This window comes from Tyto alba, unplaced genomic scaffold (genome assembly GCF_018691265.1).
Source record: "Tyto alba isolate M040663 unplaced genomic scaffold, T.alba_DEE_v4.0 Super-Scaffold_2, whole genome shotgun sequence".
Taxonomy (NCBI): Eukaryota; Metazoa; Chordata; class Aves; order Strigiformes; family Tytonidae; genus Tyto; species Tyto alba.
The window spans coordinates 64,724,595-64,751,351 of record NW_024881282.1 but is presented as its reverse complement, the minus strand read 5'-3'; the positions used below and the strand labels follow the sequence as shown (position 1 = coordinate 64,751,351).

General features: G+C 38.8%; 1 protein-coding gene across 3 annotated transcripts in view; it reads right to left on the bottom strand.

Moving 5' to 3' along the window:
• KCND2 (potassium voltage-gated channel subfamily D member 2) overlaps positions 1–26,757 on the bottom strand; it is a 288,978-nt gene that overhangs the window by 4,006 nt on the left and 258,215 nt on the right. For all 3 annotated transcript variants that reach the window (XM_042792252.1, XM_033011429.2, XM_042792253.1), the window contains exons 3-6: positions 16,242–16,404; positions 6,981–7,079; positions 5,314–5,409; positions 917–1,164 (exon numbers count right to left, since the gene is read on the bottom strand). In XM_042792252.1, the coding sequence (XP_042648186.1) occupies positions 917–1,164; positions 5,314–5,409; positions 6,981–7,079; positions 16,242–16,404 (606 nt within the window). The remainder of the gene's footprint in view (positions 1–916; positions 1,165–5,313; positions 5,410–6,980; positions 7,080–16,241; positions 16,405–26,757) is intronic.

The window sequence follows — 26,757 nt, the reverse complement described above, 5'->3', positions numbered from 1 at the left end:
GTGAAATCCAAACCTAGTAACTATACAAAGCAAGCTACTCAAAATGTAATTTAAAGAGACAATCTCTATAGCAACTAGTGCTGAAAATGCTTCTTTTTTAAATGGTGGCATGCTTGAGTTCAATAGAAAAACGCTTCTGAGCCTTCTGAGGCCTTTGCTGTGTTTTCGGAGGTGGTGGTTGGATTTTTACCTGAAAGCCAAATGGTGTGCTTGTGAGAGTACAGAGATGTTCAGTCAGTTACAGACTCTTAAACTGTACTTTCCTCCCATTTGTAATAAATCCTCAACCTAAGAAAGACATTTTTATTATCCATTTCATATTTTTTAATTAGAAGAGTCTTTCTGATGACTTACACTAGGAATCTGGGAATCAGTTTTATTTCTGTGTGCTCTGCAGAAATGTGAAGAAGTCTCATCTGTCCTATGCTTCTGAACCAAACCAGTAGAAAGAGCAGGGACAGACCTTTCTTTCTCCTCCCACTCGCTCATCTTGCATATCTGAATTGCGTGTTTTTCTGTGCTGAATTTTTCTTGTTATGTGTTTGTCCATGGCATATAATATTGGGTGCTTTATTTAATTAGGGGTCCCTGGATTGTTTCTGTCCTCTTTGCTGCAAATATTTGATATTTGCTCCTTGTCCCTGGAGGTCCCTGTCCTATTTGCTGCAAATAGCAGACAGCAGTTTGTGGGGAGGGCATGAGAGGGCAGAAACAGACGTAGAGAGGCTATTCTGTTATCTTGGATAAAGCTTGGAGCAAACTAAGTGCAGGATGTTTCAGAACTAGTGTCCATTTTTGGATGACTATTTGAATTTCATCTTTAGTCCCCCAGCCTCCTTGCAGAGGCCACACCACCTCTACATCTCTAACGAAGTAAGGGGCTTCAGCTCTCGGTGTGCTGATGGGTGTGAAGTACCTGTTAGACAGAGGCGTCCTCTCCACGCATCTGATCTGGATGGTGCTGAGCTCCTGAACGCTGCCTGGACGGCTGCCAGTGACGGTGGTGTTTGGGATGCGGTAAGTCTTTTTGTGTCTTCGTGAGCAGCAAGTGCTGGTAACGCCTTGCTGAGACGAGAGAGAGGGGCTGTGGCTGGGGGGTCTGTTGACTGTGGAAACCTCCATGCAGCTCTCTTCGTAGACTTGCTCATCCACAAACTCATGATTCTAGCCCAGAGCAGACAAACAAAGGGACAAAGCACACACAGAAAGATAATTAAAGCGAACGTATTAATCATGATTGTTTAAAGGCTTAAATTGACGCAACTGAATAAACTGGGAAAGTTAGACAGCTTATTCTTGATTACAATGTTTAGCCCATATTAGCCTGGGCTGAATACCAATACAAATGTAAACGCTGGAACAAAACGCTAAGAGCTCTAAATAAGAAAATGTTAATCCAAATTATTTTGTAAAATAGCACATGATTGTAATGTAGTTTGCATTATAAATATTTGTATAATCTATGAAGTGCCACAAAATAGAGGATTATGTTTATTAATAAAAATGCAAGTGGTGCTTATGTAAATTCTCTAAATGTCATTTGGAAATAAATAAGATTTATTATATTGAACTATAGTACAATAAAATTCATAAATATTTTCCAGATGAGTTTATTAAGCTTCCTTTTGAATTACATGCTAGAAAACAGAATGTGAAACAGTGTGTTTCAAGGTATGCATCTATGTAAAAGAAGAAGATTCAATCAAATAGAAGTTTTGATTACAGGAGAAGGAGGTTATTTGAAAGCATCCCAAAAGTTCCTAATTACTGTAGATGGATGTATCAAAAGCAGTTTGGAAGACTGAACATTTAGTTAAATATTCTTTATTAATATAATCTTTGCTTAATCCCAATATAGACAGTAGTTCTATAGGGTTGTCATAGAGCTGAATCTAGATTCACACAAACATCCTGTTTACATTGATGCAGTAGGTGGTTAGGGTGTGTTTCACACACAGACGTGATTTCCACATTTTCTTTGTATGAAAGAATGTGAAATAGTGGTGTTGCTTATAGGGGGTGGCGGAGGGAGAAATTTTTACAATCATTTTAAAGTAGTAGGCCAAACCAAGCAGAGATTAAGATATGTTCATGTGCAGTTTGAGAAAGCCTCCTTTTAAAAAAAAATCTTTCCAGTTACTGCTGGAATCAGTCTGCATATCCTGAGAATAGTTTAGGGGAATGGTTTAGGGACCATGCATGTTCTGGATTGTTTTACTCAGTCTCACTCACTTCAAGTTGTTATCCTGGTACGTTTTTGTTTATTAGAATGAGAAAAAAATATTTTTTTCATTTAAAGAATGATGCACTAATTGGAAAGGTGCTGATGTTTTTCAGAATTACAGTATAGTGCTAAGATAAGATATATGAACAAAGTAAATAGAGTAACAGCTGTGGCCAAGTGTTTGCAACAAATGGAAATACTTTTATAGGCATATTACTGCTATTTTAATTTCTTCTGTTCCTCACTCAGACATAAGCTTTTGTGGAATAGACTGGTGTTGACGAATGCCAATTTCAAGTGATATGGAAAGAAAGAACTTGCTTAAAAATTTACTTCTGTAAGGCAAATGTCAGTCACAATCAAGATTTTGAATGTGGACATAAAATTCAGTGAGAAAAAATGACCTAATTGCCATCTTTAGATTACGTTCAGTGGCTTGCAGTATGTTTGCTGAGAACTCTTTTCGTTTTCTGATTAAAAGTAATTTTGTGCTTCCTAAAACTTTTATGGAACAACCAACAAGAATTCAATTTGTAGGGTCCATTAAAGAGGTTTATTGAGTGAACCTTTAATATAGACTGGAAACATTTTGAAACGATGTAATGGCTCAAGTTAATAGATTTAATTATACTTATTAATTAACTGTTCTTAAATTATCTAAAAGTAGCCTATAAAATAATACTTTCAGTGCAATTATATTCATTATTAATGCAATTTTCACAGAATTCTATAGCATTGCCCACTCTGAATTTCTAAGAGTAGAAGAGATCTCATCCCATTGATTTAAAACTGCTGGAAAAGAGAAAATACACCTTTGCTCATTATCATCTGGACTGATGCTTATATCAAATGATATTTCAGAGGATGATGAGAGGCTAAGAAGACACCTCACCCTTGCTGTTATACCATGAGCCAGCAACTTGCCAGATTCCACAAGCTGAGGGCCCAAAATTTCAAGTTCCCACTAAAATTTTAGGAATGAATGATCTGCAGAATACAACTTGGAACACCTGCATACATTTTTGTGTTCATGTGTCATATGAATTCAGTGCCAGTAGCAGGACCTAATAAACAAGTGAAAAAGAAAGTAGATCCTATGCAGATTTAGGAAACAAGATAATACTTGCTTCATAGATTTATCCTTTTTTTTTTTTTGAAAAAAAAAAACCCTCTTTTTAAATAAAGGAAAAAAAAAAAGAAAAAGCTTACATATTCCACAATTATGATTAGAGGAAATATGAAACTTTGGGAGCTGAATCCAGCTCCCACCAAATGAATAGGATTTTTTTCCATGATTTCTATGAGTGCTTGACAAGACCTGTGGCTACTACTAGGGTTTTAAAATATGTTTATAATGTTCAACTGTGGAACAATTTTTAAGATAGATTGCTATTATCAGGTTCTAGTATAAAATGTCTCAAAAATGTTCCAAAAGGATCCAGCCTGAATCTTGGCAAAGAAACCGTATTATACTCTGAGCAGGAAGCAAGACATTTTGTCCTACAACACATTATATAAAAATGAATACTCCAAAAGTAAGAATGAGGAGACATAAGCACCTGTGGGATGACATATTACTAAGTGATGTAACAACTGGGCCATTCTATTTACTAAGAAATGTTGTCGAAAGGAGAACATTAGATTATACAAATACATACAGAATAATCTCCCCAGGGAAGTAGTAGATTCCCCAACATTGGACACTTTTAAGGTTCACCTGGACAGGGTGCTGGGCCATCTTGTCTAGACCGTGCTTTTGCCAAGAAAGGTTGAACCAGATGATCCTTGAGGTCCCTTCCAACCTGGTATTCTATGTTTCTATGAACATATTTTAATTTAGCAATGTCTGTTTTGGGAAAGCTTTTTAATCTCTTTTTCAAAAGAGCAGAAAGACTTTCACACTGTTCTCCATCAAATATAGTAGAAGCATTACTGGGTTCCTCTAATGAAAATCTAAAACTAGACTATAAGACAAAATAGCATAAAGTTCCTCTATGTATACAAAACTTAAAGAGGACTCATATAATTTTTTTACATGCAACTGGAACTTATAAGACAATGTAAATTTGTAAATGGTAGTTGAATGGATGTTGACCAATTTACCTACAAGGTAAATTCTACATGACAATATAACCCCCACAAAAATATAGAAGTACAAGGAGATAATTTTAGCACGCTCTATGTAAAATTCCCAAATCTACAAAGATTAAATTCAATATAACTAATATTTATGTTCTTAATTTCCTTAGGAAATTATAAAGGAGGAATAATGTAAACTTACAGATGATTAGGGTTATTGCTGTGATGTTATCTGTCCAGAAATGTACAATGAGTAACCATGGCACTCAGTTATTACTGGATCATAACTCTGCTGTCGTTTACTATCCTTTATGTCTGTATAATTATTCAGGTATTGACCAGGGAAAAAATGAAAAGAGCACATAATAAATAGTCCTTTTGATTTATAGGGAGTTTCAAATCTACATGAGCCTATTTGGGCTATTATGAATTACATCAGTGATTTCTACAGGGATCTCAGTGTCTGAACTGAAGTCAAAAGACTTTGAAGCTTTGCACCTCCATCTGGATTAAGCACTTGAAGTTTCAAAATAGGATGCTTGGGGATCCTCTTTTCCAGTCACTTCAGTGAGAATCATGTTCATATCCAAGGAAACACTCAGGTGCTCTCCTTGTACAAAAGCCCAACATTTGTTCAGGCAAAAACTTGCTTTGTCTGCACTGAGTATTGAATCTGTAAGGATTACAAATAGTGTTTTATGAACTGTACTGCAGAAAAGTGTAAATGTTTACATTATGGAGTGTATGAAAACCATACTGAAGGTCATGTACAGCTTAGCTATACTGATGTCATCTCACTGATGCCAGTATCCTTCACCCTTGATGAGGCTCTCATCCAAGATCTGTTATTTATATGCAGTGGGTATAATGCCTGAAAATAAGATAAAATGGCTTTTCTTCCCAGATAACTGCTTTCATATAAAGGCTTATTAACTAGAAGAAGTAACTGAAAACATTCAAAACTAGGCTGGTGTTGGAATTCACAGGAAAACACAGTTCTCTTTTCTTACCGTAGTTTTTTCCAGGCAGTGAAGCAGGTGGTGGTGCTGCGTTTCAAAGGAGGAGCCAGTTTTGCTAACAAAGGCCTGTTCTTCTTCACTGGAGGACTGTTAATACATAGAACTCCGTATTATTCTCATTTATGAACAAGAGGGCTCTTATCCAAATATCTGATCAGAACTAATCTGGATTGTACATGGTAGCATAACTGCAATGCTTCATCTACACGGTATAACCCAAATAATTTTGGACCTAAGTTCTCTTTTGCTTGTTTGGGTTTTAATCAAAATATTTTGTTTCTTTTCCTTGCACCTCCTTTTAAATGTTTCCATCTCAGGTCTCTTATGCATAGGTGGAATAGTAAAATTTACAAGTGCAATCAACCTATAAGCTTTGAATGTTAAATCAATGCATACTTAAAATTCTCATAAATTTAAGTGACAATATTTTTTTTTTTTTCCCTGTGAATGTGCCTCATTTGAAGGAAATTAACCATAGTTGTCCTCCTGGGATCATTTCATAGCACTAAAGAATTTGTGGTATTTCTGCTTACACAAAAATTCATGTCAGTGATCCCAATCTGCTGAGTTTGGAAAGCGTATAGCAGATGTTACTGACACAGAATGAAGAATTAAATAGGAAGCATCCACTGTTTATTAATTGCTTTCATAATTATTCACTAGAAAGCAGGAAACTAAATAGAGAGGAAGTGGGATAATAGTAAAGATTAAAATTCAAGTTTGGGATATTTGAAATCTGCATGGCAGTTAAGCTATCTGCTGTCTTTGTAGTTCAAAGATTTGAGTTCTTTCAAGCAGAAGAGGAAGCGAGGGCTCTGACTGCTCGTCTTTTGTGCTAGACCAGACGGGTGGACGGACAGCCCCTTCCTCCTCTTCAGGCTGTAGTTAAATCATTGGGCTTTTTAACACACATTGAACAGAAAGGGCATAGAGGAATGAAAGCCTTCCTCTATCCCTCAAGGAATTGCCTAAACACCAGAAAATGGCAGGGATTAAAAACCACTGTGTCTTCAGTCTTTCTCAGCTGGCTCCAGCTCCGAGCAGCCAAGGGGGGCTGTGGGTCGCTGTGGATCACAGTCCCAGCCGCTGCCCGGGGCTCCCGCCTCTGATCCTGGCTTCCTTGGCAGGGGTAAGGGGGGAATTTGCTTCAGGTAACATTAGATTTCAGTATGTTTGTGGCAATCACCAAGCTTCTCCTTAGAGCAAAGTAGGCACTTCCAGGGAATGCTTTTCACTCTGAAACACCCCTCTGTGGAAATGGTGCCCTGGAGCTAAGCCTTTCCTTCACTGACGATGAGCCTGGTTTTGTCACCCATGTTATACGTGTCTAAAATCAAGTGAGGTAAACCCAACATACCTCTTAAGAGGCAAATACTGTCCTTTATTAGCAAGGTCTTCTACAGAATCTAACTCTAAAAATGTAGGTTACATTTGAATCCAGCATTTCTATCTGGCCATTTCCCTCATCTTTTAATACCTTCTCATTGACTTATAAGCTTCAACAATAGTAATTGTCCAATTTATCCTTCCTTAATCTACCTCTAAAGATAACATTGCCTAAAGACCCAAGTCGACTTGCCCTGGTGATAAACTGAATAAGCTACTGCTGGGCTGTCATTAAGCTGTTTCTCTGGAGGTGGAGGATATAAAAACATTACCTGCTGCAGCTGGTTACTCAGTAAGCCATTTCGTTTGCTCTGCATGTAGGCATTAGCACTCCCACTCTTTGCAGCACGAATTCGAGCAAGTCTGGCTTTCTGTGTAAATAGACAAAAGGAAGACTGTCACTTGTATCTATTACTCTGTTTATCTAAAATGGCTAATTGGAATCAGCTGCTTATGAATACCAATATCATAGCAACTGAAAGGCTGCATCGCATCCATCCTCCAGGTGGAGCAAATCATGAGTGTCTTCCTATTTAAAATGCAAATGACAGAAGTTTTTATTTGTTTGCATGCATCAGCTAATAAGAACAATGATTTTAGAGAAGAGATTAGACAGATCAGCATGTAAGTGCCTCCCTTTTTTTTGCATTGCTGCAACTGTGCTACTCCTTATGCCTTGTGGGTCAGGAGCATGGGCATTCATCTCAGCTGCTCCTGCAGTGAAAATCTCTTTAAAGGGAAATAAATAGTTCAGAAAAAACCCATAATATTGCAACTGCCATGAGCTGGTTTCTCAGAGTCTTCTGGGTTTTCAGAGTAGCAGAACGTGGTGGTGTTTTTTATGCTTTCTCCCAACATTCCTGGATGCTTGCCAGGCCTTTTAAAAGCCTTTTTACCTCTTCATGTCTATTGGTGTAATCAGACTTAATACTTGTCATCATTGGTCATAATCTGTTCATAACCTGATTTTTCAGAGACAGCAGGCATCAAATTTCTCAGAGAGATTTGAGATTCCTCAGGTGAGCTTCATTGCTAGTAAAGCTGATTTTCATCCGAGAGTGGAACGTGGACTGTGAGTGAAGGGCACTTGCATCCACTGACTTTTGTATAACAGTTAGAAACCAACATTAGGGGAAAGCATGGAGAAAAGATTCACTCAGCCAATAATGTGGAAAACAGAAGCTTTTAAGTGATTTCTAGGATGGCCTTCTGGTAGTGTAATTTTTGTGGCTGATTACATGTGTAAGAGGGAGTCTGTTTGTCTTCATGGTTAGGTATTCGATTCTGAAAGGCAAACGCCAGGCGTCACCTGAAGTGGAAGGGCTGCAGAAGCACAGAAGGAGACACAGTGAAGAACTTGAAATACAGACGTTGATATTTTAGTAGGGATTTTCATATCTGATAATTATGCAGTTGATATTTTCAGAAAATAGAGCATTTTCCCCTTCTTCCCCCCAATTTCTGTGGCATTAAACGTCAGCATGAGATGACTGAGAATCCCTGAACGTTTACAAAAGGAAGCAGCCTGGTCACTGCAGCCGCCAGATCTCTATGTCATGATTAATAATTAACTGACTATGAGGAATGGCTCAACACCACACTGCTTTGCACTCACCGCCTCAAATTCACAAATCATCTCAACAGTGAGCCAAGAAATTAATGACAGCTAACAGCAAACATGGCTAGAATCTGGCTTATGTTATATGTCATGTATTTATCATCTTTTAATTGTTCTGAAAGAAAATAAGATAATGCTGTGCATATGTGCAACACTGAGTCAAAAAGCTCATGAGAGGCTGTTGCCTCATTTTGTGATCTGCTGGCCATTTTAGAAGAACAGATTGGTTTGTCACCTTCCTTGGCACACACAGCCTTTCCAGCAACACAGTTAATGCACCTTATTCTAGTGGATAGGAGTGAAGTGTCTGGGTCACCTGCACAGTGTGTCAGCAGAGGTGAATTCCTACCTCCCCCTTCCTCCTGTTAGCACTCGAAGGACACCTGCAGCCCCGCACTCCGTCACCCCGAGCAGATTCCCCAGAGGCTGGACAAAGGGTGAATTTCCAGTCAGGGCTCTTTCACTGATCACCATGGCTGACCAGCCCTGGGCAGCCCGACGGGCTGCAGCGAGCCACCCCAGGGGGGCAACACACCGGGCTGGCCTGGGGTCCCCAGGAGCTGGCTGGGGGGGAAACGGTTCACAGCTCCCACGCTCTGGGCTCACACGGGCTCCTTGGTGGCACGTCCAGGGCCAGTAATGTGGTTAGGGCTCAGTCCTCAGGGCAGGCAACTAAAAATCTCCTTGGGCAGGCAGAAAGTAGGTTATTTTCAAGGTGGAGCTCTTGAGATGCGACACCAGCATGATGGGCTGAAGGCTGGGGGAAGAGATTTATGTGCACTGCAGAACAGTCATGGGTTGGGGCATGTGCGCTGGGTTATGTTCATAAATATATTAAAGGTCTCTCTTAGCACTGCTGTTTAGTCTTAGTTGCTCAAGATGTTTTAGAGGTGCCTTTGCAGTGTGCAACATGGAGTCCCATAAATAAGTGATTTCAGTCAGGTACTTTTCAGCGTGCTCTTTATACGGGGAGATGCATTAGATTTAATAAACAAACATTTTACATACATTAGTTATGCTTTTCCTTTTAGCATGCATATTCATTTTCTCTTTCAGTGATTGAAGCAATAATTGTGGTGCAGCACCATTTAATAATGAAATATAAAAAAATATAAAGGTTCATCAGACTATCTTAATGTATCGATGTGCTACAACATATAAAATGCTAAGGTTGTATTTTCCATGTGATGATTTGAAATTGCTTTGCAAATACAAATTTATTGTGTCTTAGAGAGCTTTTGTGAGGTAGAAAGTAATAGCTTACATCTTTCTAGCTGAAACTCATTCAGATGGCCTGAGTTTACATCATTTACCAGAGAGAAAACAATAAATCTATTACCAAGACAGGAACCAGACATTGTGGCTTCCATGCTTATACTTCAGTTTGCAGAAAATACTCCTGAAACTGGAGGTGTTTACAAATCTGTTAGAGTGATAAGATTTCTTTTCAGTGCTTCTGCCTGATTGGTATCAGAGCCTGTAGCATGAGTAGTCTTGTGACTCCTCACATTTCCTAATAACAGATCATTAAAAGCTTATGTCAGCCACAGGATTTTAAGGGCTGTGCTCTGGGAATTGAATTCCCAAAGAAGGACACCAAAATGATGTGATAACATCAGGAAAACTGTGATTACAGAAGAACTGCATTTTCCTTCAGTCTGCAAACTGCATTCTCTGTCATGTACAACAGAAAAGGAGCGATAGCTGCCCCTTCCAACCACTGCAAAGCCCTTCCTAACTCTCCCTTTTCATGGAATAGCTAGGAAAAAAAAAAAAAAGGAGGATTAAGTTCTCCTGAAGCAGATTATCTTCTTTGCTGTGAGGTTTTCCCTGTTAGCCATTGAATGTGAAACTTTGGTTTTGGTAGTTTTTACATTGTCTAGGACAAAACCAGTGTAGCTGAAATACAGTTCTTTTACTTATTCTGATGAAATTTCACCATAATCGTCTCGTCTGAAACTTCCTAAAGAAACTGATGATGAGCTCTAATTCTTACTGCAACCCTTGTATTACACTGAACTTCTCTTTTGCATGCATCGCTTTTTACTTTTTTTTTGCTTTAGATTTTACAACTTAGAGATGTGTCCTTGTCCATGGCTGCATTTATAGAAACTTTACAAAAGCAATTTGCTGTTATTCAACAGCAGCTAGCTCTGTCAGTTTTAGAAATATAAACATTTATTTTAACAAGGTTTTAAATAGTGCTCAGTGTAGCACTGTGGTGTATTTACAACATCCGTTTTTTAACACTCAAGATGCCCTCAGCTGTCCAGCTGTTTTAAGAGACAGATTTTATCAGGAACACTTTAAGGGAGGGCTTACTGCGGTACTGGGAATCATTTTTGGCAAGAGCCTCTGTTCAATTTGCTGTGCAAGAAGCCTTGGTAGTCTACGTAATTTAGTACTTAGCTCCTGTTGTCTCTCTCCTGCTGCTAACCAGATTACTTAACAGTCTTACTATAAAAACTCAAAAATTACTAATTACTTACCTTATAGTTATTATTTTTAATGATCTTTTACAATTAAAAGATAAGAATTCCTTCACAGTCATTCTGTGTGTATGGGTTTTGGTTGGGGCAGAGTTAATTTTCTTCATAGCAGCCGCTATGGAGCTATGCTTTGGATTTGTGATGAAAACAGTGTGATAACGTGGGGATGTTTTAGCTACTGCTGAGCAGTGCTTACACAGAGTCAAGGCCTTTTCCGCTCCTCAGACTGTCCTGCTGAGTAGGCTGGGGGGTGTACAAGAAGTTGGGGTGGACAGAGCTAGGACAGCTGACCTGAGGAATATCCCATACCATATGACATTGTGCTCAGCAATAAAACTGGATGGAAGTGGAGGAAGACAGGGGCTGTCCTTGCTCTGGGACAGACTGGGCATCAGTCAGTTGAAGGTGAGTCATTCTTTTCTTTTGTATCACTTCTTTCCCTTAGGTCTGGTTTCCCCCCCCCCACCCCCCCGTCTCTGTCTGATTTTGTTTTTTCCTTTTTTTTTGTTTTGTTTGTTTGTTTGTTTGTTTTTCTTTTTTTTTTTTTTCTTTTTTTTTTTTTTTGTTTTTTTCCCTCCTTTTAAAAATTTACTAAACTGTTTTTATCTCCACCCATGGATTTTTGCACTTTTACCCTTCTGATTCTCTCCCCTATCCTGCTGGGGTGGAGTGAGCGAGCGGCTGAGTGGTGTTTAGCGGCCAACTGGGGTTAAACCACAACACTATGGATCCTAAAGCAATGGCCAAAATTACTCCAAAATCAATCACATTGTTGTTTACATCATTTTTTGTTTAGTCTTTCATAAAGCCATCCTGTATATTTTGTTTTCAAGTGAAAAATCAAGCCCACATTTCATGCTCTGATTTTCTAATTTTCAGTAATTGCAAATAATTGTCTTCAGATTAGCTGACAATAATTTATAGGACGTCAGCATGCAGTAGAGAAGAAAATGCTGTTTACTTTGTACACTAATGGATATGGAATTAAAGAAGGTTCATATATTTGTTTAGTCGTGCTTAGCTTTCACAATCTATTCAAATTATTGTTCAGTAAACACAAATTCTACATGCTTTTGTGCTAAATGCAAAAATCTTGAGTATGTTCTTCTATTAGTTATGTCTCTGCAACCCCACTGAGATTAATGGCCTATCTCATTTAAATAAGTCATAATGGCTAGCAGGGTTTCCTACTGCAAACGCTCAGCTCTAGACTGCCAGGTGCTGTTAAGCAGTTGTGGCAATTTATCCTAGAGCTATTGATATTTATCTAGTAACTAATTATTCATAACTTGACAGATAAATCCATCATGTACAATCAATAAATAATAATGTCAAGCCAGCCTTCAGGATATATTTTGCTATGTGAAGGTAGAAGACCATACTCACACGAAAGACTCAGGTTGAATTTTACGTATTAAGTCAGGTTTTGGAGCTGATGGTAGTTGATTGGGTGTTCTGTTGAGGCACCATGCAAAGTCACTCTAGGGAGAAAGTGCTTGGGCAACTAAAATTAAGGCTCCTTCAGTTATCAGGTAATGAACAATAATGGGCAGATGGACCTGCACTTAGGACTTGCTAGCTAAGAGGATACAAGGCTCTTGCCTTCAAAAGATGCAGAAAAGTAGATGTATGGAAAACAGGGAAGGCATCCAGCAAGGAATGCTTCAGTCAGGGTAAGGAGGACATAGTCATCATAAGAGCTGTTGCTGCTGGGATGGAGCTTTGCAGCCAAGCTGCCATTGAGTGGCCAGACACCCATTCCAAGAGGGTGGCTACGCCTCCTCCTTTCCCTTCCCTGTGCTGGTAGTCATCCCAGTGAATATGACACTGCAAAGGTCTAGCCATATTTTAACCCTCGATACCTATCAAATACGGAACAGGAAATTGTATCCAAGCTTACTTAAATCTTTCTTTTTCCTTTTCTGTCCTTTCCTTTCCTTTTTCCTTTGCCCTTTCCCCTCCTTTCCTTTATACATGGAGCGGTCACAACACATCTGTTATTGACACCTGAAGGCATGGATGGGCAGCCAAATAACTTGGCCTCTTGAAGATGTCTCTAGCTGAGAAAAGCTCCACAAATAGGATTCTGCAAAACTGTCTCAGTAGTGATAAATCTGCTTGAGGAGAAGGAATAGTAAGACTACAGGGCATAATTAGTTCTGCCCTGAATTCCAATATCTATTTTGGGTTATTTATTTATTTATTGTCAGGATAGGTGAGATCACTGGACCTTATTATCTGATAGGAGAAAGTGTTCTGATAAGCACAGAAGATTTTTCTTTATTTTTTACTTTCATCTCCTTTTTTTTTTTTTTTTTTTTTTATATATTGATTGCCAATGAGCTCCCTATAGGACAGAGGAAAACTGGCATCTCCTGCTGACATATTGGCTGTATTACAAAGTGAGATTTCAAGGTAATTACGACAATGTATTTCCACGGTTGGAAGCAGGAGCTTCCTTTAAAATGCATTCAAAATAAGATGGTATATAAATAAATTTCTCTCTTCCATCTTCTGAGCAATAATGCCCAGCATCTATTTGCCAAAAGGAAACAAATGGAATTGTCTAATCTTGAATGACTGTGCAGAACTCAGTAAATGCATATACTGATGGTCACATGGCTCTTGAACAAATCTAATATAAGTGACAAAATTTTTCTGCTGAAAATTGCCAGTAGCTTCTGTGACTATATTTCAGTTCTTCAGTGGAGAGTTTCCTTCCAGTCCAAATGTTTTGCCATTTCTGAAGACTACTTTGATTAAACTTCTGCATGAGATATTGATAAAGTAAGTTGCACAATTCAAATATACAACTCTCAATCAGATGGAAGCTGTTGTAGCCAGCAAGGGGTATCATTGCCTGCAGGGGTTCATGCTGCGCTACATGAAAGAGCACCTTCTTTCCAGCTTATGTTCTTCAGCTTTAGAGAATAGAAATAAGGTTGGTGCCTAGGGAACCATTTATTTTAGAAAACTGTGTAAAGCTTCCATTTTACTGCATGAAGAATGAATTTCAAACTTCAATAATGTGACCTTTTTGCTTGAATATTCTTATACAGTGCAGTAGAACGCTCCTGTGAAATACAAGGCTATACTTCATAGTTAAATATTGCTAAATATGGACTACACATACCCAAGAAGTACTTTCTGTTGATTTTTTTTTCAGTCTGTCAGACTGAAATATTCAGTTCAACATCTCAGTCATTTTAGATTGAGAGATATTAGCTTTGCAATAGGAGATATCAATGAAACACACATCCAGTGTTAAGTTAATCAGACCTCAAAGCCATTTTATCCAACGCAAGAAGGGCATAAACACAGTCAGAGGAAATCTCTCATCCTTACTGTTGGCATTGTTCTGGGGAGCAGAGGAAAAGACACTTGGCAGGATTGCCATTCATCACTTCATATTCCTGTTTGAAGCATACAATGAGCTCATTGTTTTGCAAGGAGAAAAAGTCAGTTATTAACTCAAGCAGTTTCTATTCAGGAAGGGATTATGAGGAATAGCATCCAGTCTGCCAACCTAATTTTTGCAAGGTATTTTCTGGAGTCCATCTCTTTTTCACTGGCAAGTGTAAAGCAGGCATAGAAAATTCTGTTTCATGACAGGCAGTAGGAGACACTTTCTATCTGAAGTAAGGCTGTTGTGTCTGCAGTTATTACGAAAGCTCAGAAAAGGCACATTGATTGCTGGGATCAAGCAGATCTGTTACCCGTGACTGGTGCAATGCTCGGAGGCACAGCAGTGAAGCACTGTGTGCTGGCTGATACATACTGCCCTTGCTCTGCCTGTCGCCCTTACACAAACAGAAGTGGAAAAGTTCTTGACAAAAACAATATAGCGTTGAGGTGATGTGTTCTCTGCATGTTCCAGCTGTGGGAGAGGGGAATGCTCAGCTGAAACTGGCAGGTGGGACAAAACAGCACGCAAAAGGGTGGGTGAAATTAGTAGATAGGTAAGGTATGGTGTTTGGATCACTGAAACAGCTTATATTTGAAATCAGGTTTCTAGAAAGGTATGACATTTCTGGGATATGTCTGGTTTCTTTTATAGCCATTTTCCTCATCTGACATCATTCTTCCATGATGTGGCCATTGAAGGGTCCCATATCTTCATCCTGGGCCTGTGACTGACTTTCTTGGCCATGTGCGTCTATTCTTCCTGATTTTAAGATATTCCGGGAATGGTGTCGCTGCATACATTTACTTCCTTTTTTTTTATGAAGAAATCAGTCAAAAGGGTGGCCAGAGAGAAACACACAAACATTAGGAATCTTTAAACTTGGTGCTGTTGTCTACATGCGGCAGGTGCAGCCCACGGCTGCCGGCGTTCCCTTGTCTATATACGTAGTCCCCAGTCATGGCCTGCTTGCACACCCCTTCAGGCAGCGGTCCTGCTCTCTCTGGAGCACTGGAGACTCGGGACCTCTGAAGAGAGGCCGTGGGACGACAGAAAACCCACGTGGTGACACCTCAGCCTTGGCAATCCTGCCCGCCTGTGTTGCACCCAGAGCTTTCCGACCACCACCAGCGGAGGAGCGGAAGGGAATGGACCTCGGCTCCCTTATCAGGGCTGCAGGTGGCAACAGGGGCTCCGAGCTGCTCAGCGTTACAGGGCTGGGTGGAGTGGGCTGGGACTGGTACAGCCGTGGTGATGTGGAGATGAAGGTGTCCGTCCAGGCTTGGCCGCAGCTGCCTGGCTCCTGACCTTGCCTATATGGGTCAGGGAGGGAAAAAGTCTTGTTGTAGAGCTGGCTGGTGTTTTAGTGGGAGACTCAGCAAACCAAGGAAGATAGAAAAACAGACTTTTGCTTTTGGCTTTTCCTGCTTAAGCTCTTTTTCTGAAGCCTTTTAAGCAAAGTAGAGCTAAGGAGACAACTTCCCCCCAAATCAGATTCCCCAGAGAAATGAACTTGGGAATTAAATACATGGATTAGTGAAGCAGGCTGTTAGGATAGACTATAGAAATCATTCTTAGTGTTTTGTTTTGTTTTGTTTTGTTTGTCTGTTTTTTGTTGTTTTTTTTTTTTTTTTTTTTTTGTTTGTTTTTTGTTTTTTTTTTTTTTTCTCAGAAGGCTCCAGTGGAGAGAAAGTCTGCCTGAAAAGCATAGAAGAACCTTCAGTGGGTGGGCCTGCAGCTATTGCCTGAAAATACTAGATCTAGTCTAACAAGTAGAATGAATAACCACAATAATGGATCTGTAAATTTTGACAGAAAAGAGAAATTAACTGTTTGGCTTTTTTTTTTTTTTTTCCCACTAAAAAACCCATAATATTTGCATCTAGGACATGGAATAGGCATGTAGCACATACATATTGTAGTCATTTTGCTAAGTAATGCTCACTTTGAGGATGAACAGCATACAGAAAGTCATATTTCATCTATTGCTCAACAACAAAAGGGGGAAAAATTAGAAACTCACTTTTTGTGCCCTGCGCTTGTCTGCTCGTTGATTCTGGTGGTATATACGGCTGAAGTTGGAGACAATTACAGGAACTGGTAGAGCAATGACCAAGACACCACTCAGGGAACATATTGAACCAAAAATCTTGCCAGCTATTGTCTTCGGCACCATGTCACCATATCTAGATTAAAGAAAACAAAACACTAAGTAAAGACAGATAATCTCTTAGGTATTGAATTTCAAGATGAATTAATTGCACAGTAGATTTTACTTATTTTGTAAATAATACTTGCTGCATATAAATGCTTTATACACATATTCATGACGTGTTGCGTACACATAATTTTAATTTGAAGCTAATGTTGGGTATCCTATCCATCAAACTGTGGGTATATATGTTTTATCTCCTGTGATCTTCCCAGGCTACCTCTACTGCAATGGAAAGGGAGTGACCTTGCTAAGGCAAAAAAAAAAAATAAAAAATCAATGTTGAAGTTAAGTCCTTACACTGTTTTCTTGTTGGAAGAACTCATCACTTTCCATCAGCAAGATCCTAGGGAGACCACTTGGTAAATTAGATGCTAATCTGAATACTCTGTTGTCTCACTTAAGCTGATACAGTACTTTCATACCAGAGGGTAGCATATTTTTGGAACAGGTTGTCCAGGAGGTTGTGGACTTTCTATCCCTGGAGATTTTCAACACTTGGTTAGGCAAAAGTATGGCTGACCTAAGCTATTGTCATTGATAGGCCACCTTTGAGTGGGAGGCTGGACTAGCTGGTCTTCAGAGGTCCTTTCTATGGTCTAGTTGAAAGCAAACACAATAAACTCAAGCCGCAGATAAGCAAACAAACAAATTCTAACTGCAAATCCTGGCAGTGATCAGAATTACTAGGGTTATCACTTTTATTTATGATATTGGATATTGTTTTGTCCAGCAAGTAAGAACATAGTGCTGCTGAAGTATGTAGAGGCATTCCAGTGACAGCTTATTAAAAGATACCAGCTTTTTGCACTCTGTAGAGTGCCATATTCTATAGGACAAGTTTGTAATTACATAGTACAGAGTTTAATAAAGAAATAAATCACTTTCAAGTACCATTTGGTTTTGAACTTTACTGGATTTTAAGTTATTATTCAACATTGATCGTAGCATGTGAATTTAGTATGCTTGTGAGCAGAGAGGTAGTATGTTGCCTCTTACAAAGAATTTACATGAAAGGTAAGAAATAGAACTGTAGGAGCGGCAGTGTTTGGAAAATGCTGTCTGGAAAACAAGATCTGTCTGTTCAGAAGGAACTAGAAAAATAATAGAGAAGATGGGTGGAGTCTTCAAGTCTCATGGTCCAAATTGCGCACCTCATCACAAGAAGAAGGGGATAAAGGAATGAGGATATCAGATGATGGAGAATCTTTATGGGGTTAGAGAACACCTTTTAGAAATGAGAGCTCAGCATATGTCAAAGGGAGATTATGTATCACCTTGTAGGTGCAAGTGAGTAGCTTTCATTTTGTAAGATAAGACAAAGGTGTTTAACATAAATGTTCAAATAAGTTGCCATCCAGGCAGACATAATGTAGATGACCAAGTCTTTGAGTATTGACAAAGATTATGGTGTGTAAAATAAATGTTTAGTTGCTTTACAAAGCATGCTCAAGTGTAAAATATTCACAGGAAAAAAAAACATTAATATTTCTACTAATAAACCCTTTCACCTGCTCAGAATTTGAATGCTATTAGTTTCTGATTTTGTGACATGCAGGATTGGATAACAATCCATAATGTAATAGAATCCAAATTATAAATATAGCTAGTCTTAATTACAAGATATATAAAACTGGAAAAATACTAGGAAGAGTCATAGTTTCCTTCATATCAACATTTGCACTTCACAACATAGGCATTTTTGCTGCTTATCCTCCTAAAGCCAGAGCTGGCTATCAGCTGTCAGGAGTGATGCATGCCCAGCTGTTCTTGCCTTTGGACAGGGAAGTGGATAAATGACCTTTCAAGGTCCCTTTGACAAATGGGATCCCCGACACCTAACTAACCCCAGGTTTTTTTCAAGCAGAGTGGTGGGCATGGGGCCAGGGTGGCAAGCTTAGGGGGGAGAAGTCCTAGGGCCAAATCACCGACAATCATTGTCAGTTTACAGTATTCACTGCCGTTTTACTTCATCCTTTCACATACAATCCAACTATTTTCTTAAATTGAATCAAAGTGTATCAGCAGAAAGCTATTTAAAAGGCAATATATATTTACACACACCTGACATGACCAGATCTTGAAATGCAAAATTTACACACACACAGTACTACTGGAACAGATGACTTAAATTCGATTCCTAAACCTATATTTAGATGTCTATCACCTGAAATGCTAACTTGTTCAACCTTCATAAGATCACATCATCACTGATGGCTGCTGTGGACAGAAGGCATTGCTGCCTCTAATTTATTTGGTTTGAAGTTGCTCAGGGATATAGTTCATCCTGTTGATAATGTGACACTATAATTATGTGAATCAAGTGCAGACTGATGCTTTAGGGACAGGAACTATTAGCTGATCAGTCCCTAACATTTCAGTATTTATGTGTGAACCTACCTACTGACATAAGGAAGTGCCTTTTCACATTTCAGTGTTCCAGAATAAAATAAAAAAATTAGAATTGTTTGATACATGAAGGTATTTTGCAATGCTTTTCTTACCTTCTGGGCAAAATGACAGGTAGATGGATATACTGCTTGTTTGAAAATAACTTGCTTTTGATTATTTTTCTATTTCAGCTTGAATAAGTTGTAGTACAGTGACATTATCCAAACATACTGTTGTTTGTCCATTGTTTAGTGCTAATAATATCTTTCACATCATTAATAACCCCTGCGTAATTAGTTTTTCTGTTGATAAACTGTGTTGGAGATGTTTAAATAAAATTACAGTCAAAAAAAAAAATTACTTGCAAGAAGTCAACCTTCCTGCACAGAGTAAAAAACATATTTGCTCACTTTTGTGACAAAATGGAGTTTTTACTACATTTACCCTGACTAGCCTTGATCACCTTGGGGACAGTGACACAGATTTGAGTCTAGTGTAGGCATGACCAGAATTGTTAATGAAGTTGCTCCTACTGAATTAAACATTACCTTTAGTTATACATCATATATCACTGAATACCACCAATGGAAGTATATGACATAAAATGAAGGGAAAATTTCTTCCTTTACCCCATCTGCAATTGCTTTATTCCTTGGAAAGTCTAAACTGAAAAAGAACATCACTTCACTTTTAGATGGCAGAGAAGCTTTGTGGTGCTTGTATTTCAAAGTGGAAAATTTATCCTTGATCTCTAAAACAAATTCTAAATTCTGCAGAAAATCTGATCTCTTCAGTCATGGAGACAACAAATATGGAATCTTATTAAGCAATTTTCAGAGTCATTTTTCAAAAGGGAACTATTTCAGGGTTTTATCTAGTTCTACCCTGCTTGTCTCACTGCTCTTCACACTGTAACTGCAAACATATTCTCCTTTATGTGCTTTTTTTCCTAGTTGCAGTCTTTTCATAGCTTTGTATATAGTCAGTTCCACATATGGCCAAAGCTCCAGTCAGTCTTTGGGCATTTGTGATTTGTACCGACAATCTAATTTTGTAATGTCAGAAGTGTCATCCCAATATTGTATGCTCTGGATGAGTGAAGAAAAAGAGATGTCGCACTGATCCCTGTTATCAGTCAGGTGCATTCTACTTCATTAGCCAAAAAGGGAAGGGAAAAGGCTATGACAAACTAGATGTGTCAATCAAGTTTTATCAAATCACAAGTCGGAAGCAACACGATCAAACTAATGCCTAGGTTTCACTAGACATAGTCCAGACAGGTCAGACATGTGCTATTGCTTGCAGTCTGTGGGTATCTGTTCATTGGGTGACATCGTGGGGTGATGGATGGATTTAATAGCATGTGTGTTTGTCTCAGATATTTGTATTCAACAGGCGACAGACCACTTCTGCATATTTGACTCCATACTGTAAAGCAAGACAGCAAGCCAGTGGATTCCTTCATTTTGCAAATACTGGATCTTTCAGAGTACTTATCTGCATAACACGGACATGATCTAGTGCTTTGCATGGCAGATTTGGGGGGCATGAAATGCAGCTTGAATCATACACAAAAGGCTGAGATGTTGTAGGGCCTTGGGAAACATAAATGTATTTGGGTTTTCAAATGCCCAATCTGCAATTTAAGCACTGCCATGCCAGAGTTTACCCACGGACATCCACCTCCCCAAGCGATACTGCTTTCTAACTGATGAGTGGAATATATGGGATGTTGCATACCCGTAATGCAGGGATTTCTCAGACAACAGAGGCTGTATTTGTGGCATCATTGGATATTTATCTTATTCCTGAACTTAATAAAAACTGGGTTATGATGGCTCTAAAATGGAATATTTCATAAGTCAGAGGTATGAATTGTAGTTGAAACTTGCCATACTTTTTGGCCATTTTTTCCTTGATGTGAGCAGAGAAAGTCTTTTCTTTAACAATCTTAAATGAGAGGGACAATGATGTTTATTTGACTTATGTTTGTTTGTTTGAAAATGGAAGTAATTTTTTTTTCAAGCGAAAAATAAGTGTATTTTGGAGGATAGAATAAGTAAGCACAGAAATCGCAATTTAGCAATATTTTTGTGTGTTTGACAGATCAGAAATGCGTATTTAGATTAGCTTACTTTGGATAGAAATACTCCTCCAGGTGACCTCTACACCAAAACTGTGAAACTGTAGGACATCTGTAGTGCGAATAAATCCAGGATGTGCATTTTTACAAAGATCAATAGTTTCGGCTGATAGTGACAGATAAAGTTAAGGAAAAAAATCGTCAATATTTAAAAAAATACTAGCTGCAATAACATTTTCTGACACTAGAGGGCATAAACGCCATTAAAAATAAATGCAAATGCAAAAACATTTTTAAATGCGTGTTACAAATACATGTGCCTTCTCCCACCTCCTTCGAATTAATTTACATTCTTTAAAAAATATTACATTGATTGAGGTCTGTTGTCTGTTCCCATCTTATTTGCTGAAAATGAAAGCTAGTAACATTTTTGTTTTCAAACATGTAAAACATGTCAGAAAATAATGGATTTGTAAGATAAATGAAAAGTCATTAAAATTAACTAGCTAATATTTATTTTAAAAGCAAGGGAATTTATAACCAAAGAACACTGAAAATAGTACGAAATCCATGGAAACTAAACAATATTTGCAGAAGCCAGCACAGCACATCTTTTTTTTTTCATGTGTGGCAGACAAATCATGCTTCCCAGTAGATTTGGCGTATCAATCCAGGCGGAGTTCAAGCTTTTTGCATGCGAGCTGATTAACAGAATGGTGCCCTGGCTTTCCAGGACAAGGTCTATCCTCCAGTCCTCCAGCTGCTTGCTGGCTCTGGGCAGGGTCGATGCTTCACCCAACTGGGTGGGATGATGATGATGATGATGCATCTGCTCTCTTGCTTCCCCTCTCGGCTAATGGCCATTTCCTGAGCTCCAGGAGCTGCAGGCAGAGCCCCAGAGGCTGCTCTGCTGAGACTCTCAGTGAAGATTATACAGCTGCTCATCGGCCCATGCGTTTAGGCAGCCAGCCACCCAATCGGGCACGCACTTACAGGCCGGCATAGGGGAGGAGGCAAGAAAAGCAATTGCTAGCCTCTCTGACACTAACAGTAATCATGATGAATCTGCAGCCTTACCTAGGTCTTAAAATATCCTAATGATTTTGGAAAAGTAATTTCTAATAATACAAAATGTTGCTGTTAGTGTGAGATGCGGAACATTACAGAGATTATTCCAAATTTTATTCCAGCCTAGGGAGATTCTGCATGGAATTGCAAATAATCTTTCCGGCTGCTTTTACTACTGCAAAGGGCCCTCTGTTGCAATAGCCCTCTCTTCTGCTTAGTAGTGATGGACATGGTCCCCTCTGGGGTCCACAAATGTTCCTCCAAGCACTGGCCAGAATGATAGTTCATGAATGATGAAAAACACATCTGCTTCTCAAGAGTAGCAGTGCTCCCTGGGCTTTCCAGCCTGTGGTGTAAGAGAGCCAAACTATTGCCCCTGTGCCTGGATGAGTTAGCAGTTTCTGAAATAAAAAATTTCTAATAAAATTCAGGGATTTTTTTGTGTGTGTGTTTTGGATTTTTTTTTTTTTTTTTTTTTTTTACATATGCACCAGGGCTTTCATCTAAGAATCCAAACAGATTTGTAAAGGTGAGCTTTACTACTTAGAGGTGGAAGAAAGGAACTTTCACATGGAAAAGTTAAAAGACTTGCCCAAGGAAACACTCCCAGCTTCTTGTAGTCAAGACAGAGATTCAGATAATCAAATTCCTTCTGTTTTCATTTACCATGAAATAGCAAATCCAAAAAGGTAAAAAAACATCTTTTTTTTATCATTTTCCCCTCACTACATAGGAAAAGCTAATATCCTAACTGTTCTTGAGCTGCTGCAAAGTATCACAGAAGTATGATGTCTCGTTCATGTTGTATGGGGGCTGTTTAAACCACCAGAGCTACAGCTGAGCCGACTCTTAACAGCTGCATTAGAGTTACACAGATATACTACTGAGATGGTGTTTTGTTTTTTTTTTTTTGTTTTTTTTTTTTTTACAGATTTCAGAGGCAAAAATGAGCATGTTTGGTTATAGGAAAAGAGAATATTTCTGAATGGATCGATCAGACACTTTATGAATAAGAAAAGCAACACAGCAGAAAAACTGTTCTTGATGCAAAAGTTGTGAACTGGGTTTCTTAGTGTTGCCTAACTCTTGGTGGTTCTCACAATGCACTAGCCATCATCCATGCTCATAGGTGAAAATGGGCCTTTTTTAGAATTTGCAGGCAAAGGGAGCTTGGCACAATGTTTTTGCATGGTAGCAAGCTTCTGTGGCAAGTGCAGGTGCCCTCACCCCGCATGGCCCCTGCCAGAGCCTGAGCCCTCTCCTGCTGAAGGGTGACACTGAGACTGTGACAATCACTGCTGAGGGGCTCTGCACACCAAGGCAGGCATTGGCATTGGCTTGTGCTTCCTACCCCCCTTTTTGTCTTTTTAAAACTATGTAATGTCACGGGCCATTATGCAGTGCCTCAGAATTGAGGCTTCCAACGCCAGCTTCTGTGCTGTTCTTACCTCGTGAGAGATCTGCCATATATTTGGTGGGGTTTATGCTTAGTACAGTGGATGGAGGACTGTATGTCAGCAATAAAATCCACCAGCTGAACTGCCACATGCTCTACAAAGGAGTGACTGGTTAAGCCCTGCCTTTGTGCTATCACGGACATGCGAACAAACCAATCTCAGTTAACTCCCTTCACAATAAAGCTAGCTCTGGGACTAAGCAGGTATGCTGCAAGGGAGCAAATATTGGTTAACCACTTCACCTTCGAGACCAGTTAAAAGAAGATCATCAGTGAAGAACAGAAACTACCCAATTTGAGAGTAGGAAAAGAAGTGCTATGAATAAAGCAATGATATAGAGATGTCAAATTATATCTGACAATTGCAAAATGGTGTCCTTCTCTAAGGAGGGTGCTGCAAATTGTTATAAAGCTGTTCCCTAGAGCTTCCAAGCAGCTTGGTGACTAAATGCTGGCAAGTTGACACTAATTAGTCATTTATTTCAACATTACATCCAACAGATAATTTAAATTGCTACTGGTAATAAGTTTAAGTGGAATTTCTAAATAAGCATTTCAACTGTGTTGCCTTAAGGATTCAACCTGTACATTTACAATTTGGAAAGTACCTAAGTTGTTGTTTAGGAGCTAATTCTATTTTTAAAACACCACTGTGTGAATATGAAATGATCCAGGGCTAGATTTGGAAGAATGAGACAGAGGTAAGTACAAATGTCTTAATTTCCTAAAATTTTCTTTACTCCTAAGAATAGTATATCTAATTAACATAGAATTCATTTATTACTTTGTTGTATTACTTCAGAATTTCAAGTCTTTAAGACACCATGGTAATAAGCAGAGAGTAAATGCTTGGCTGGATAATAATTCATAAGATGGTACGAATGATTATAGGAAGAATATACTTTTCCTCTGTCACTCAGCTACTCTGCATTTTATGGGGCCTGATGTAAACATTCCATTTTTTTTCATTCTATTTTATGTGAATCCAAAAGTAACCTAAAGGGGAAAAAAAAAAAAAAAAAAAAAAGATAATTTGATCTTTGCTGCTGTAATTTTGACTTACTTCCCTAAGAGAAAATGTTCCAAGGTCTTTGATTCTAAAAATCAATGACTTATATTACCTATTTAGTCAGGACCCAATTTTTCAACAGTTCTTTTGTCAGTGCATGTGCCCACACACGGACACATGTATAGCATGAACTGACCAGCTCTTTCAACGCTTAGAAATGAATGAAAGTATACCAGTAATAGGTCAGACCAAAGCTTGACCTAGCCTAGTATTCAGCCTCCAAAATTTAACCTGAAACAAATAAACATACAGGGAAAAAAATAGGTTGAATAGACATGATAATATCCTTGAATGCTCTTCCATCCTCCAACCACTTACAAATAACTCAAGAAATACCAGAACTGTAATCTTTTGTAGTTAGTGATCCTTAGCAAATTGCACTTTAATTGGCTTTATTTTGTCCCATTAAATCCATGCACATATTTGTCATTCACAAGACTGTTTGGCAGTTCCTTGGTCAGCGTCCTTTTGACTGTTTTGGCTGCGGTTCTTTGCTTCGCATGATGCCCCCAACCAGGTCCCTGTATTCAAAAAAGCAGGCAGTGTGTGACCTCTAGCCACCCTCCTCCAGTTACTTGTGTTTGCAATACCTATTTACCTTATCTCTTTTCTCGCCTGAACAGTCCTACTCTGTCTACAGAATCTACCCCTTATATTTGATCATAACTTTTGCCCTTTTCTGAATCTTCTCCGATTCTTTTATATTTTTTACAAGAAAACAAGACCAGAGCTGCACACAATTTTCAAAGAGGAGGTATGGGCAAGTTCAGAATAGGTTTTTTTTTTTTTTTTCTGATGCCAACTTGGACAGTGAGCCATTATTATTCACAATGTTAACACGTGAATTCTCACCCTTGTTATTTCTCTGTCCAAATATTTACTGGTGGGAGCTGGCAAAAGTTGCCTTACTTCCCAGATCTCTATTACCGTCAGAGGAGAAGGAGCTGTTAGGATTCCAGCACAGCATGGGAGACTTGGTGACTGTCATGACATAATCCTTACAAAATAATCGTTGAAATGGCATAGGTTGCCCAGCACCTGTGCTAACCAGAGAAAGAAAATGAACTCCTGGATTTGTACCAACATTTAGGTTAAAAGAATTGCATCTTTGTTTGTTCTATGAATATGAATTTTTAGTTGTTTTTTTTTTTTTTGGTTTGGTTTGGTTTTTGTTTTGTTTTGTTTTGTTTTTTTCCTTGTTCTATCAGAAAATCCTTTCATGGGAGAGCTGGGCTAAAAAGCAATATGAAATTAAGAGACAGTGGTTTGTATATCATGGAGAAATGGAGAAATAGAAATCAGGATGAATACACACTAATCCCAAGCACTCAGCGTTTTAAATAAATTGATACGAATACAATAGTGTACAAAGAATTTTCAGCAGTTCCTGTGTGAGACATTAACTGGAAGCAACGCGAATATCAAGATATCAGAAGCCCCACTTTCAAAAGTACCACCACCTCTAGCCACTCTTCACATTTAAGGTTAGGGGTGAAAAATGAGCAAGTGAGATCCTAGTAGCACCCAGTAAAGATAGAATCAAGAACCCATAGTACAGGTAGTAAACCAGAGCAATGTGAGGTTTACTGACTATGCCAAGGTTGGCTGTAAAGAGAGTCCAGCTGCAGGCTCCACTGATTCCCAGCAGGCTGGACTAGGGTTTAACACATCTTTCCCAGGGCAGCTGCTAAGCATCACCCATGTTCCCCCACCTGGCCTTGGTTCATGGATGCTCTGTGGTCCCTCAGACACCTCAGGAGCACGTGGAAGATGGCAAACCCCACACATTTCTGCTTTCTTCTAGGAACACACTGTTTAGTAAAACTTTCCATCATCGTGACTAAAATTGGGATTGTGCTGTGAAGAGATTTTGGTGCAGATTCAAATGCACCTTTCTGAAGCCAAGGGTTATGTTTTGATGTGCCACTTTGGTTCAGTGGAGCATTTTCCTGTTAGTGGTGTGATTAGGTACATTCTGGGTCCAGTGTTCATCCCAGAAATATTGCTGAAAATTTTATGTAGTTAATTTTTCCTACAGATTTTCTTTTAGTTGAAATGCTTGTGCTAAATAACAGCAAAGTCAAAACAAATCACTGATCTGACAATCTGTTCCTAAATTTCTCTTGAGTATATATTAGCCATCAGGTCAAACTGCTCCAAATATGAATCACATTAACACTAGAAAAGCACTGTGGAAGTTTGCAAGGACAGCCGTGCCTTTTTTGTGACAGCTACTGGGCACAGAACTGAGATCAGTGAG